General features: G+C 38.2%; 1 protein-coding gene and 1 pseudogene across 1 annotated transcript in view; both read right to left on the bottom strand.

Moving 5' to 3' along the window:
• The window catches only part of LOC142988007 (uncharacterized), a 41,848-nt gene extending 26,401 nt beyond the window's left edge, over positions 1–15,447 (bottom strand). Inside the window, exons 1-2 of the mRNA XM_076137003.1 lie at positions 15,360–15,447; positions 14,988–15,278 (exon numbers count right to left, since the gene is read on the bottom strand). Of these exons, the coding sequence (XP_075993118.1) occupies positions 14,988–15,278; positions 15,360–15,402 (334 nt within the window). The 5' untranslated portion in view covers positions 15,403–15,447. The remainder of the gene's footprint in view (positions 1–14,987; positions 15,279–15,359) is intronic.
• On the bottom strand, positions 2,484–4,041 carry LOC142987983 (uncharacterized; annotated as a pseudogene).
• Positions 15,448–16,569: the final 1,122 nt, after the last annotated feature.

The raw sequence follows: 16,569 nt of genomic DNA, 5'->3' as shown, positions 1-16,569 counted from the left end.
CCACCATCAGATCATCAGAACTTAGAGATGACTTGAGCTCCTTCATAAAGACAAACATGATACATCTTATCCTATAATTGTATGCACAATGTCATGTTAAATGTTTGCTTCAATTAAAAAAAAAATAGCACAAAAAAAATAAAAAATAAAAAATAAAAAAATAAAGATATACATGAAACATTTTTTGTCATATTTCGTTTGAGTATAAAACTTGAAGTAAATAAATCTATTGAGTATAAACTAGTGAATGGGATACAATATACATTATGACATTTATGAGCTGGTACGTTGTAATGTACACATAATGAATAAATAATAAAGTATCAAAAGAGATTGTTAATGTATTTTGAATTGTTATTGTGAATGAAGTACTGTGTCTTTTTCCTTTTTTAGATAAGAGCAACAATTCCACCAACAACACCTGAGGAGGTGCAGTGTCAGGAAACTGTATGTGGATTATAAAGGAAGAACATTATGGACTTGTTGTGTTTTTAACATGAGCTCATTTGTTTCTGAGGACATTTTATACAGCTGAAGCTTTTCATGATTGAAGACAGTGAGTGTTCTCAAAGTGTGAGTTCAGTAGGATTTTGTACAGCTGCTTCACAACTTCAGTCACTGTGGCTCTCGAGCACAATAATAAACAGCAGAGTCTTCAGTCTTCAGATTGTTCATCTGCAGATACACCTGCTGTCTGCTGTTGTCTCTGGAGATGATAAACCGGCCCTGGACTGACTGAGAGTAGTAACCATTGGCAGTATCATGATAAGCAACCCACTCCAGTCCTTTTCCAGGAGCCTGTCTGATCCAGTGCATCCAGTAGCTGCTGAGTGAGAACCCAGAGACTGTACAGGTCAGTTTGTGTGAGTCTGCAGGGTTTTTAACCACTGCTTCAGATTGTGTCAGAGTTTGAGCAGCAACACCTGTCAAGATAATAAAAGATCATTATATACATTGAAGTGCATTCTTGACATCATTGGAAACATCAGATCCATATGTGTAGAGCTTCACCTGCCCAGCAGACAGCTAAAAGCAGCAGTCCTGTCCTGTAGTCCATCATGCTAAAGTGTGTGTCCACTGTTCTCTGTCAGCCTCTCTGCAGTCACATATGTAGAGGAGGAAGACATCCAAGTTTTGCATTGACTCCTCCTCACAGGGAGGAAGGACACAACTGGACTGGACTTTGCTCTCAGTTGCTGTTTAGTCAAAATGTAGAACAGCAAGATTACTTTGTGTTCATGTATTTACATATAAGAAACATACAGGATCTTTTTCTACACAAAGCCTTTGTCACACAGCACAACAGCAAAGATCACTGGTTGATTTTTTTGTCATTTCATGGCCATCAATGTGCAACAAACTCAATCTACCCTTCATAGGTTTAAACAGGAAAATATGTTACATTTGTATCTGGAGGAATGAAACTATTCTCTAAACTTCTGTCTCCGTAAAACATTATAAAATAATAATAATAATAATAATAATAATAATAATAATAATAATAATAATCATAATAAAGATTATGATGATGATGATGATGATGATGATGATGGTAATAATAATAACAATAATAAAGATAATAATAATAATGATAATAATAATAATAATAATAATAATAATAAAAATAATAATAATAATAAAGATTATGATGATGATGATGATGATGATGATGATGATGATGATGGTAATAATAATAACAATAATAATAATAATGATAATAATAATCATAATCATAACATATTAGTACAGCTCAGCTTCATGTTGAAGTTTTGGATCAGTTCATCTATTTATTTGTTTATGAGGCAGTGTTTGGTTTTGTGTAATCTACTGTATTCATTTCTACATTATATATGCTAATTACACAAACAAATCAATAGTTCAATATAAATAGTTTAGAAAAAAGAGAGTGGGTCATGATTAAACTACTCTGATGCCAAATAACTGACAACAACTGACTAACATTCCAGTGCTTCAGCTAAATAGAGGAAGTGGTTTGTGTATGTTGTCTCTGTTACTGTTTCCCACTGTGTTCCTCTTGCACAGTGATACACTGCAGTGTCCTCGGCCTTCAGATGGTTCATCTGTAGGTAGACTTTCTGGCTGGAGTCGTGTCTGGAGATGGTGAATCTGCCCTTGACTGTTATATACTGATATTGTTCAATATCAGGTTCTGGTTGATTTTCACTTAATTCCTTTGCCTAAATATGGGAGATATTCTTAATTTATTAACTCTATCATCTTTTGTTTATTTGTTCATGTGGACATTTCATTATCAATATTTTCCTAAATATGCGATATTCCTTTTATTTTTTATTCTATATCTTATTCCAGCTGTAGCTCTGGTTAGTATTTTGGGCTTAAGAGGGAGAAATATCAAACTGTACAGTATTTAAGGATTCAAAGAGCTGTCAGTGATGTGAGACAGTGAGTGTTCTCAAAGTGTGAGTTCAGTAGGATTTTGTGCAGCTGCTTCACAACTTCAGTCACTGTGGCTCTCGAGCACAATAATAAACAGCAGAGTCTTCAGTCTTCAGATTATTCATCTGCAGATACACCTGCTGTCTGCTGTTGTCTCTGGAGATAGTGAAGCGGTTCTTCACAGACTCGGAATAATATTGAGTGCTACCACTTGGATTTGTAATATGGGCAACCCACTCCAGTCCTTTTCCAGCAGCCTATCTGATCCAGGCCATCTCATAGTCACTGAATGTGAATCCAGACCCTGTACAGGTCAGTTTGTGTGAGTCTGCAGGGTTTTTAACCACTGCTTCAGATTGTGTCAGAGTTTGAGCAGCAACACCTGTCAAGATAATAAAAGATCATTATATACATTGAAGTGCATTCTTGACATCATTGGAAACATCAGATCCAGATGTGTAGAGCTTCACCTGCCCAGCAGACAGCTAGAAGCAGCAGTCCTGTCCTGTAGTCCATCATGCTAAAGTGTGTGTCCACTGTTCTCTGTCAGCCTCTCTGCAGTCACATATGTAGAGGAGGAAGACATCCAAGTTTTGCATTGACTCCTCCTCACAGGGAGGAAGGACACAACTGGACTGGACTTCCTCCTCATCTTCATATTCTCTTGCATGTTTGCATGTCTTAAGAAGAATAACTATCAGCATTAACATAACAACAAGCCTATAGGCCTTGAATAGTTAATATACAGTTCATCATGTCCCAGGTAACACACACATAGTGTTTATCAAAGGCAACGTGGGACATCTTCAACTCATTCAATTCTTTAAAGTATAAATCTAAATCCAACCTATAAGTAATGACCTCTACATAAAAACAGAGCAATCTCTCCGTCTCTTTGTTTATTTCCAATAACTTAACTAGTTTTTATTGTGGTTCACTAAATTGATTCTTCAAGATAATCATTGATAGATTCATATTTATACTTTAATAATTAAATGTTTAAAATGAATACATTATACCTTAAATGTGTGTATATAGTGTATGTTGATGCAACATGAAGTACTTTTGTAAGATCATTTCCCTGCTTGTTGTCTGTGGAGGTTTGGTCACAGCTGCTCCACTGTCTTCAGTCACTGTGGCTCTCGAGCACAGAAGTAAACAGCAGAATCCTCTGCTGTCAGGCTCCTGGCCTCCAGGTACTGAGTGCTGCTGGGCACATCTTCAGTCAGCGTCAAACGGCTTTCAAAGGAGCTGCTATAGTCAGCAGAGTTTGAACCTGCGGTCATGTCTGCCATCCACTCCAGAGCTTTCCCTGGTCTCTGCCGTATCCAATGAATATAGTAATCTGTCATGTCAAACCCAGATATGACACATGACATCTTCACTGTCTCTCCAGGTCTCTTCACCTGAGAGGGAGACTGGTCCAGTTTGATGTCACCTAACACTCCTAAAAGCAAAGAAAAGGACATCCATCAAATGTTAAACTCTCATGTGAGTCAGTGACACAGAAAGCTTAAAGTGTGTAACTACACAAATCCCTGACGCACCATGAAGAGTTACTAGAAAGAACAAACTGCACAAAATCATCTTATAAACAGTGGGATGAAGAGTTTTCTGCTCAAAGTTCCAGTTGTTCTGTCACAAATGTCACTGGTTGTTGGTATATAAAGAAGGAAGAGTTTGCATAGACCGCCCCCTACAGGTTTAAATAGAGGAACATGTTACACAAACAAGTTTCACTGTTCAGATCTCAGATGTTGATGTGTGAGTCACAGCTTTTGTAGATATCACACATGTTTTTGAGTTTTTGGACAAAGATTAACAGTTTCATCATAGTTTCATTCAGATGAGTCTATGATCAACCGCATGTTATCAAAGATCTGTTAATATTGGGGACATGAATCTGTAATGCACTCACACTTTATTGATCTGGGCTACAAGAAGACAGACATCAATAGTCTCCTATCATTCACTTCTTTATTTGTCAGGAAGAAACACAATCACACTAAGTTTTGCTTTGTTTATTCCTCTGTGTCTCATTGGGACAAACACACACAGCTGCATTCAGTCCTCAGTCTCTGCCCTGAAAGTGCTGCTTGCACAGGATGTGTCTCCAGCTGAGGGGTTTTTGTGCAGGTCCACTGATGGTTTGTGTCATTGTGGGTCTCTGGCACAGTAATACACAGCAGAGTCTTCAGTCTTCAGATTGTTCATCTGCAGATACATCTGCTGTCTGCTGTTGTCGCTGGAGATAAACCGGCCCTTGACTGACTGAGAGTAGTAAGCAGTGCTGCCACTATGAGAAGCAACCCACTCCAGTCCTTTTCCAGCAGCCTGTCTGATCCAGCCCATCCAGTAGCTGCTGACTGTGTACCCAGAGACTGTACAGGTCAGTTTGTGTGAGTCTGCAGGGTTTTTAACCACTGCTTCAGATTGTGTCAGAGTTTGAGCAGCAACACCTGTCAAGATAATAAAAGATCATTATATACATTGAAGTGCATTCATGACATCATTGGAAACATCAGATCCAGATGTGTAGAGCTTCACCTGCCCAGCAGACAGCTAAAAGCAGCAGTCCTGTCCTGTAGTCCATCATGCTAAAGTGTGTGTCCACTGTTCTCTGTCAGCCTCTCTGCAGTCACATATGTAGAAGAGGAAGACATTCAAGTTTTGCATTGACTCCTCCTCACAGGGAGGAAGGACACAACTGGACTGGACTTTACTCTCAGTTGCTGTTTAGTCAAAATGTAGAACAGCAAAATTACTTTGTGTTCATGTATTTACATATAAGAAACATACAGACTCTTTTTCTACACAAAGCCTTTGTCACACAGCACAACAGCAAAGATCACTGGTTGATTTTTTTTGTCATTTCATGGCCATCAATGTACAACAAACTCAATCTACCCTTCATAGGTTTAAACAGGAAAATATGTTACATTTGAATCTGGAGGAATGAAACTATTCTCTAATCTTCTGTCTCCAGTAAAACATTATAAAATAATAATAATAATACTACTACTACTACTAATAATAATAATAATAAAAATAATAATAATAATAATAATAATAATTATGATGATAATCATAATAATAGTTATAGTAATAATATAATAATACTAATAATAATAATAATAATAATAATAATAATTATTATTATTATTATTATTATTATTATTATTATTATTATTATTATTATTATTATTATTATTATTATTAATATCATTATCATTATTATTATTATTAAGCCTATAGGCCTTGAATAGTTAATATACAGTTCATCATGTCCCAGGTAACACACACATAGTGTTTATCAAAGGCAACGTGGGACATCTTCAACTCATTCAATTCTTCAAAGTATAAATCTAAATCCAACCTATAAGTAATGACCTCTACATAAAAACAGAGCAATCTCTCCGTCTCTTTGTCTCAGGAGCTCATCTGCTTTCTTCTCTGTCTCTTTTCTCATTTTGGACAGAAGGCTGCAGACATTGGTCAGACTGGAAGATGTCATCTCAGATGTTAGAGCCAAAAGTAACTGGGTTCTTTTTCCCAACCGTCTTACGTGTCTGAATAATAATAAGATTCATTTCTTATGAAGGTGTTGTGTCTTCCAATAACTTAACTAGTTTTTATTGTGGTTCACTAAATTGATTCTTCAAGATAATCATTGATAGATTCATATTTATACTTTAATAATTAAATGTACAAAATGAATACATTATACCTTAAATGTGTGTATATAGTGTATGTTGATGCAACATGAAGTACTTTTGTGAGATCATTTCCCTGCTTGTTGTCTGTGGAGGTTTGGTCACAGCTGCTCCACTGTCTTCAGTCACTGTGGCTCTCGAGCACAGAAGTAAACAAACATCTTGTAGCCCAGATCAATAAAGTTCGAGTGCATTACAGATTCATTATTATAATTATTATTATAATAATAATAATAATAATAATAATAATAATAATAATAATATTAATAATTATTTTTATTATTATTATTATTATTATTATAAAATATAAGTACAGCTCAGCTTCATGGTGAAGTTTTGGATCAGTTCATCTATTTATTTGTTTATGAGGCAGTGTTTGGTTTTGTGTAATTTACTGTATTCATTTCTACATTATATATGCTAATTACACAAACAAATCAATAGTTCAATATAAATAGTTTGGAAAAAAGAGAGTGGGTCATGATTAAACTACTCTGATGCCAAATAACTGACAACAACTGACTAACATTCCAGTGCTTCAGCTAAATAGAGGAAGTGGTTTGTGTATGTTGTCTCTGTTACTGTTTCCCACTGTGTTCCTCCTGCACAGTGATACACTGCAGTGTCCTCGGCCTTCAGATGGTTCATCTGTAGGTAGACTTTCTGGCTGGAGTCGTCTCTGGAGATGGTGAATCTGCCCTTGACTGACTGGGAGTAATAGATGGGAGAACTACCTGTGTGTATGAAAGCGATCCACTCTGGTCCTTTACCCGCAGCCTGCCTGATCCAGTTCCACCCTGAGCTACTAAAACTAAACCCTGAGGTTGTGCAGGTGAGTCTGTGGGATTCTCCAGGTGTTTTCAGCACCGGTCCAGACTCGGTTATGCTCCAACCTTTAACACCCGTGCAAACAAACAGAGCAGCGAGCAAGAGTGTTAGCTTCATGTCAGCCATGTTTACAGCGTGCTTAGTATGGCTTCAAAGCAATGAAAGCCCTTTAAATATGATGGGAGCTGTCTCCCTCACACAATTTGTTTATTGCAAACTCCTCCCACATCTCAGCCAGCATCTGTGATTCCATGCATCTGGAGCAAAATATCATGCAAAACAAAAGAACATGTGAGTGTTTACAGTGGTGGTGTTATTAGTGTTGGTTATTATATTGTTCAATATCAGGTTCTGGTTGATTTTCACTTAATTCCTTTGCCTAAATATGAGAGATATTCTTAATTTATTAACTCTATCATCTTTTGTTTATTTGTTCATGTGGACATTTCATTATCAATATTTTCCTAAATATGCGATATTCATTTTATTTTTTATTCTATATCTTATTCCAGCTGTAGCTCTGGTTAGTATTTTGGGCTTAAGAGGGAGAAATATCAAACGTTGTACAGTATTTAAGGATTCAAAGAGCTGTCAGTGATGTGAGACAGTGAGTGTTCTCAAAGTGTGAGTTCAGTAGGATTTTGTACAGCTGCTTCACAACTTCAGTCACTGTGGCTCTCGAGCACAATAATAAACAGCAGAATCTTCAGTCTTCAGATTGTTCATCTGGAGATACACCTGCTGTCTGCTGTTGTCTCTGGAGATGATAAACCGGCCCTTGACTGACTGAGAGTAGAGAGCAGTGCTACTATAATGATAAGCAACCCACTCCAGTCCTTTTCCAGGAGCCTGTCTGATCCAGCTCATCTCGTAGCTGCTGAGTGTGAACCCAGAGACTGTACAGGTCAGTTTGTGTGAGTCTGCAGGGTTTTTAACCACTGCTTCAGATTGTGTCAGAGTTTGAGCAGCAACACCTGTCAAGATAATAAAAGATCATTATATACATTGAAGTGCATTCTTGACATCATTGGAAACATCAGATCCAGATGTGTAGAGCTTCACCTGCCCAGCAGACAGCTAAAAGCAGCAGTCCTGTCCTGTAGTCCATCATGCTAAAGTGTGTGTCCACTGTTCTCTGTCAGCCTCTCTGCAGTCACATATGTAGAGGAGGAAGACATCCAAGTTTTGCATTGACTCCTCCTCACAGGGAGGAAGGACACAACTGGACTGGACTTTGCTCTCAGTTGCTGTTTAGTCAAAATGTAGAACAGCAAAATTACTTTGTGTTCATGTATTTACATATAAGAAACATACAGGATCTTTTTCTACATAAAGCCTTTGTCACACAGCACAACAGCAAAGATCAATGGTTGATTTTTCTTTGTCATTTCATGACCATCAATGTACAACAAACTCAATCTACCCTTCATAGGTTTAAACAGGAAAATATGTTACATTTGTATCTGGAGGAATGAAACTATTCTCTAAACTTCTGTCTCCAGTTGTAAATAACAGTAACAATAATGATATAATATCAGTACAGCTCAGATTGATGTTGAAGTTTTGAATCATCAATCTCTCCGTCTCTTTATTTATTTCCAATAACTTAACTAGTTTTTATTGTGGTTCACTAAATTGATTCTTCAAGATAATCATTGATAGATTCATATTTATACTTTAATAATTAAATGTATAAAATGAATACATTATACCTTAAATGTGTGTATATAGTGTATGTTGATGCAACATGAAGTACTTTTGTGAGATCATTTCCCTGCTTGTTGTCTGTGGAGGTTTGGTCACAGCTGCTCCACTGTCTTCAGTCACTGTGGCTCTTCGAGCACAGAAGTAAACAGCAGAATCCTCTGCTGTCAGGCTCCTGGCCTCCAGGTACTGAGTGCTGCTGGGCACATCTTCAGTCAGCGTCAAACGGCTTTCAAAGGAGCTGCTATAGAGAGCAGAGTTTGAACCTGTGCTCATATATGCCATCCACTCCAGAGCTTTCCCTGGTCTCTGCCGTATCCAACCAATATTGTAACTTGTCATGCGATACCCAGATATGACACATGACATCTTCACTGTCTCTCCAGGTCTCTTCACCTGAGAGGGAGACTGGTCCAGTTTGATGTCACCTAACACTCCTATAAGCAAAGAAAAGGACATCCATCAAATGTTAAACTCTCATGTGAGTCAGTGACACAGAAAGCTTAAAGTGTGTTACTACACAAATCCCTGACTTACCATGAAGAGTTACTAGAAAGAACAAACTGCACACAATCATCTTATAAACAGTGGGATGAAGAGTTTTCTGCTCAAAGTTCCAGTTGTTCTGTCACAAATGTCACTGGTTGTTGGTATATAAAGAAGGAAGAGTTTGCATAGACCGCCCCCTACAGGTTTAAATAGAGGAACATGTTACACAAACAAGTTTCACTGTTCAGATCTCAGATGTTGATGTGTGAGTCACAGCTTTTGTAGATATCACACATGTTTTTGAGTTTTTGGACAAAGATTAACAGTTTCATCATAGTTTCATTCAGATGAGTCTATGATCAACCGCATGTTATCAAAGATCTGTTAATATTGGGGACATGAATCTGTAATGCACTCACACTTTATTGATCTGGGCTACAAGAAGACAGACATCAATAGTCTCCTATCATTCACTTCTTTATTTGTCAGGAAGAAACACAATCACACTAAGTTTTGCTTTGTTTATTCCACTGTGTCTCATTGGGACAAACACACACAGCTGCATTCAGTCCTCAGTCCTCAGTCTCAAACAGGTTAAACTGGATTTGGATTTGTTTCAATTAACTCATGTAAAAAAAAAAAAAAAGGAGGAAAAAATCTGGCACTCAAACTCCATGAAAACTTCCATGGGCCTCATCATCAATATTTGTTCATATGAACAAAGACGAAAAGTCACGACTGGTTGATGAAATGTGCACAAGAGTTTGTTAGTTAGTTCATATATCACATGACAAGAAGAGGAAAAACATTGTTTCTGCTTATCAGAATACTTTCTGTTTGAGTGGAGTTCAGAAAAATACTTATTTTTACTGTGAATCAAGAATAATTCTGTTGAAGGTAAATATATTGAGAGAGATTTATATTTATAATAGCTGTTAATAATCCAGTGCTGCTAATTCTCTCAGGGGGAGAGGATGTGCTGGCCCTCACTTATTCTACATGAGTCGCTCTAAAGACTTTATTTGAATTTTGTGAGACATTTACGAAGTCCAGAATGTCTATCAACATTAATTATCATTTAAACTCAGTTTATCATGTATGTGACTTGACAGAGTACAGGAGGGTCAGAAATGAAGGATTTTGCACAGCTGCTCAATCTACTCCAGTCACTGTGGCTTTCGAGCACAATAATAAACAGCAGAGTCTTCAGTCTTCAGGCTGTTCATCTGCAGATACACCTGGTCCATGTTGTTGTCTCTGGAAATGGTGAAGCGGTTCTTCACAGACTGGGAATACGATTTAGTGCTACCACTACCAGTAATGTAGGCGATCCATTCCAGTCCTTTCCCTTCAGCTTGTCTGATCCAGCCAATATGAGCGTCATCATCTGATATTCCTGCATATGTACAGGTCAGTTTGTGAGAGTCTCCATGCTGCTTTACCACTGCTTCAGACTGAGTCAGAGTCTGACTCCAAACACCTGCAGAGAAAAACAGCTTGATGAGAACAAAACCAAATAACCTTAACAATGAATGAAAGATATGTTGCGTCCTTCACCAGTCAAAGCTGACAGCATTAGAAATGTGACACACGTAGCTGAAGCCATGATGATCTGCTCAGGAGTCTGATCTCACTTCTTCAAATACAAAAGGAACACAGCAGGGTTTTGCATCGACTCCTCCTCGCAATGATGAATAGTCAAAATATGGTGTGTGGCCATCAGAGTTTGTGGTCGCTTCTCTGGAGTAATATCTTTGTTCAAGAGATGTAGTGCAAGAGAACAGTGCAGGAGTTGATTCAGTTTCTTCTACTTCTTGGGATTTTATTATTTTTTTCTTGCAAACAGAACCCATTCATGGCAGGAAAACAAACACATAATCTGATAATTAGTCAATTGATGACTTGCAGGATTTCTTTGATTTGGACTGATTCTTCTTGCAGATGAAAAGGCAAACCACCATCAGATCATCAGAACTTAGAGATGACTTGAGCTCCTTCATAAAGATAAACATGATACATCTTATCCTATAATTGTATGTGCAATGTCATGTAAAATGTTTGCTTCAATAAAAAAAAAATAGCACAAAAAAAAATAAGAAAATAAAAAAATAAAAAAATAAAGATATACATGAAACATTTTTTGCCATATTTCATTTGAGTATAAAACTTGAAGTAAATAAATCTATAGAGTATAAACTAGTGAATGAGATTCAATATACATTATGACATTTATGAGCTGGTACGTTGTAATGTACACATAATGAATAAATAATGATGTATCAATATAGATTTTTAATGTATTTTGAATTGTTATTGTGAATGAAGTACTGTGTCTTTTTCCTTTTTTAGATAAGAGCAACAATTCCACCAACAACCCCCCTTAGGAGGTGCAGTGTCAGGAAACTGTATGTGGATTATAAAGGAAGAACATTATGGACTTGTTGTGTTTTTAACATGAGCTCATTTGTTTCTGAGGTCATTTTATACAGCTGAAGCTTTTCATGATTGAAGACAGAGAGTGTTCTCAAAGTGTGAGTTCAGTAGGATTTTGTACAGCTGCTTCACAACTTCAGTCACTGTGGCTCTCGAGCACAATAATAAACAGCAGAGTCTTCAGTCTTCAGATTGTTCATCTGCAGATACACCTGCTGTCTGCTGTTGTCTCTGGAGATGATAAACCGGCCCTTGACTGACTGAGAGTAGTAACCATTGGCATTATCGTGATAAGCAACCCACTCCAGGCCTTTTCCAGGAGTCTGTCTGATCCAGCCCATCCCGTAGCTGCTGAGTGAGAACCCAGAGACTGTACAGGTCAGTTTGTGTGAGTCTGCAGGGTTTTTAACCACTGCTTCAGATTGTGTCAGAGTTTGAGCAGCAACACCTGTCAAGATAATAAAGGATCATTATTTACATTGAAGTGCATTCTTGACATCATTGGAAACATCAGATCCAGATGTGTAGAGCTTCACCTGCCCAGCAGACAGCTAAAAGCAGCAGTCCTGTCCTGTAGTCCATCACGCTAAAGTGTGTGTCCACTGTTCTCTGTCAGCCTCTCTGCAGTCACATATGTAGAGGAGGAAGACATCCAAGTTTTGCATTGACTCCTCCTCACAGGGAGGAAGGACACAACTGGACTGGACTTTACTCTCAGTTGCTGTTTAGTCAAAATGTAGAACTGCAAAATTACTTTGTGTTCATGTATTTACATGTAAGAAACATACAGGATCTTCTTCTACACAAAGCCTTTGTCACACAGCACAACAGCAAAGATCACTGGTTGATTTTTTTGTCATTTCATGGCCATCAATGTACAACAAACTCAATCTACCCTTCATAGGTTTAAACAGGAAAATATGTTACATTTGTATCTGGAGGAATGAAACTATTCTCTAAACTTCTGTCGCCAGTAAAACATTATAAAATAATAATAATAATAATAATAATAATAATAATAATAATAAAAATAAAGATGATGATGATGATGATGATGATGATGATGATGATGATGATGATGATGGTAATAATAATAATAATAATAATAATAATAATAATAATAATAATAATAATAATAATAATAATCATAACATATAAGTACAGCTCAGCTTCATGGTGAAGTTTTGGATCAGTTCATCTATTTATTTGTTTATGAGGCAGTGTTTGGTTTTGTGTAATTTACTGTATTCATTTCTACATTATATATGCTAATTACACAAACAAATCAATAGTTCAATATAAATACTTTAGAAAAAAGAGAGTGGGTCATGATTAAACTACTCTGATGTCAAATAACTGACAACAACTGACTAACATTCCAGTGCTTCAGCTAAATAGAGGAAGTGGTTTGTGTATGTTGTCTCTGTTACTGTTTCCCACTGTGTTCCTCCTGCACAGTGATACACTGCAGTGTCCTCGGCCTTCAGATGGTTCATCTGTAGGTAGACTTTCTGGCTGGAGTCGTCTCTGGAGATGGTGAATCTGCCCTTGACTGACTGGGAGTAAGAAATGGGAGTACTAGCTGTGTCTATGTAAGCGATCCACTCTGGTCCTTTACCCGCAGCCTGCCTGATCCAGTTCCACACTGTGCTACTAAAACTAAACCCTGAGGTTGTGCAGGTGAGTCTGTGGGATTCTCCAGGTGTTTTCAGCACCGGTCCAGACTCGGTTATGCTCCAACCTTTAACACCCGTGCAAACAAACAGAGCAGCGAGCAAGAGCGTTAGCTTCATGTCAGCCATGTTTACAGCGTGCTTAGTATGGCTTCAAAGCAATGAAAGCCCTTTAAATATGATGGGAGCTGTCTCCCTCACACAATTTGTTTATTGCAAACTCCTCCCACATCTCAGCCAGCATCTGTGATTCCATGCATCTGGAGCAAAATATCATGCAAAACAAAAGAACATGTGAGTGTTTACAGTGGTGGTGTTATTAGTGTTGGTTATTCTATTGTTCAATATCAGGTTCTGGTTGATTTTCACTTAATTCCTTTGCCTAAATATGAGAGATATTCTTAATTTATTAACTCTATCATCTTTTGTTTATTTGTTCATGTGGACAATTCATTATCAATATTTTCCTAAATATGCGATATTCATTTTATTTTTTATTCTATATCTTATTCCAGCTGTAGCTCTGGTTAGTATTTTGGGCTTAAGAGGGAGAAATATCAAACTTTGTACAGTTTTTAAGGATTCAAAGAGCTGTCAGTGATGTGAGACAGAGAGTGTTCTCAAAGTGTGAGTTCAGTAGGATTTTGTACAGCTGCTTCACAACTTCAGTCACTGTGGCTCTCCAGCACAATAATAAACAGCAGAGTCTTCAGTCTTCAGATTGTTCATCTGGAGATACACCTGCTGTCTGCTGTTGTCTCTGGAGATGATAAACCGGCCCTGGACTGACTGAGAGTAGTAAGCAGTGCTACCAGTATGAGCAGCAACCCACTCCAGTCCTTTTCCAGGAGCCTGTCTGATCCAGCCCATCCAGTAGCTGCTGAGTGAGAACCCAGAGACTGTACAGGTCAGTTTGTGTGAGTCTGCAGGGTTTTTAACCACTGCTTCAGATTGTGTCAGAGTTTGAGCAGCAACACCTGTCAAGATAATAAAAGATCATTATATACATTGAAGTGCATTCTTGACATCATTGGAAACATCAGATCCAGATGTGTAGAGCTTCACCTGCCCAGCAGACAGCTAAAAGCAGCAGTCCTGTCCTGTAGTCCATCATGCTAAAGTGTGTGTCCACTGTTCTCTGTCAGCCTCTCTGCAGTCACATATGTAGAGGAGGAAGACATCCAAGTTTTGCATTGACTCCTCCTCACAGGGCGTGAAGTTGGTCTGGACTCTAACTCGTGTTTGGTGAACTGTGAGTAGTGCTTGATTGTACATCTAAGGAGTTTGGCCGCCCCCTACAGGTTCAAGTAGAGACGACACAATCTCTGTATAAACGTGGAAAGGACTTTACAACTACTGTATATTATTGTGAATTCTGAATGACTTTAGGTGACATTTAGTTGTTGTTTATTTCCTACAGTACTGCAGAGGTCAATGATTCACATTTATAATGTTTCTACAAATGTTATCGAGTGTTGTTTGTATCAAATATACAGCGTGTCATCATTGTGAATGGTTGAACTGCTCACTCAGTAGATCTTTTGTGCTTGGTTATTCATTAAGCAAATTGAATTATATATGGATGTTCAGTCTGTATTCATGGTGATGTAATACTTTATACTGTGGTAAGTAGACATTACAGTGGAGGGAGGGGAGGGAGGGTCGCTCTTTGAAAAGCTCTGTGATGATTTTGTTCAGCGTTGCTTGCTCTTGTGTCACTGTGCCTCACGAGCACAATGATAAAGTGCAGAGTCTTCAGCTTTCAGACTCTTCACCTCTAAGTACACAACATTTCGGGAAGTGTCTTTGGTGATGGTAAACTGGCCCTGGAGACTTTGGGCAAATATTGTTCCAGTTCCACTGTCAATACGTCCGATCCATTCCAGTCCTTTTCCTGGTTTCTGACGAATCCAGTGCAGCCATGCAAGAGGAAGTCCATCCACCTTACAGGACAGTGTGACGGACTCTGCGGCGCTCCTGACCACAGCCTCTGAGGAGGTGAGGGACTGGCCACCAACAGCTGAGAGACACACGCAGAGTTTAGATGATGGGAAGACAGCAGGCGATCCATTTTCCAACAGCGAATAAGTACTTCACTCACCTGAAATGAGAGCCAAGAGGAAGACACTTTCCACAGCTGCCATGGTGGAAACCTTACTGAATCTGCCACTGCTGGAGATGAAGAGATATATGTGATACGGACAGACTGGGTGGAGACTGTGGCTCAATCCTCATATTTGCATTGTTACCAGTCTTGATCTGGAGGTACTTAAAGATCACAAAGACAAGCACTGTTTGTCAAATGGGCAACAGCTAATAGAGCGTGTGTGGAAATAGAGGAAATAGAGGAAAAGCAATCTTGAATGTTTTCTTCTTTCTGAATTATTCCATTGTTAAAAACACATTTGCTCAGATGTAAAAATGTGTTCTGTTCATGTTACAAACTTTGGTGCATTCAGTGTCACCCTAACCCCGTTTTGGCATTTGCTGATAATAGCTGGATGCCAATTTTACACTATGGCTCTGTGGTTTGGGGATTCAATGTGACATTTACTGCTATTCAAGTACTGCGATTTGTATTCTCAGCCTCGTCAAAAGTGATTTAATCTAGCAAACTCCATTGATTAAATATGTTTCCATTCGTCAGATGCTTTGGAGTTGTCTTTCTGTTTTGGTGTGTTGGTTTAAATGATATAAACATTAGTCAAAGAAACTGAAGAGCGGTCAGACAAAACTGTTTTATTTGTTTTATTTTTAACGAATAAAGTTGTGCCTCCATAATAAAACATTGCCCTCCATGTGCATCTTTCTTCCTGATCAGTTTAAAGTGTGAAAATACATGGGCTCCTCCTCTGGTCACGTTGTGCATCAACTGTGCAGACACTGAGGGGTTTTTGTGCAGGTCCACTGATGGTTTGTATCATTGTGAGTCTCTGGCACAGTAATACACAGCAGAGTCTTCAGGCTGCATATTCTGTCCGTTCAGAGTCGCTGTGTTTGTAGACGTTTCCAAGGAGATACTGAACTTGTTTTTAAGTGAATCTTTGAAGAAAGTGTAATGAGTACTTTTCATTCCAATCCACTCCAGTCCTTTCCCTGCAGGCTGTCTGATCCAAGCTGTGTAATAGCTGCTAAAAGAATACGTGACCTGACATCTGATGGTCAGCTGTTGACCTGGCTGCACACTCACAGAGGCTGGCTGTGTCAGCTGTTCACACCTCACACCTGTAAAGAAAAACATGTTCAATCTTCAGTCGCTGTTGAACAGAGTGAGACCTATAAAAGAGTCTCAGTGAAACTCACAGGATCCA

The sequence above is a fragment of the Genypterus blacodes genome, unplaced genomic scaffold (assembly GCF_046128005.1).
Source record: "Genypterus blacodes isolate CSIRO-AG114 ecotype Tasmania unplaced genomic scaffold, CSIRO-AGI_Gbla_v1 ptg000291l_1, whole genome shotgun sequence".
Lineage (NCBI taxonomy): Eukaryota > Metazoa > Chordata > Actinopteri > Ophidiiformes > Ophidiidae > Genypterus > Genypterus blacodes.
Note: the sequence above shows the minus strand (reverse complement) of the source record. Positions and strands in the feature narration are given on the sequence as shown.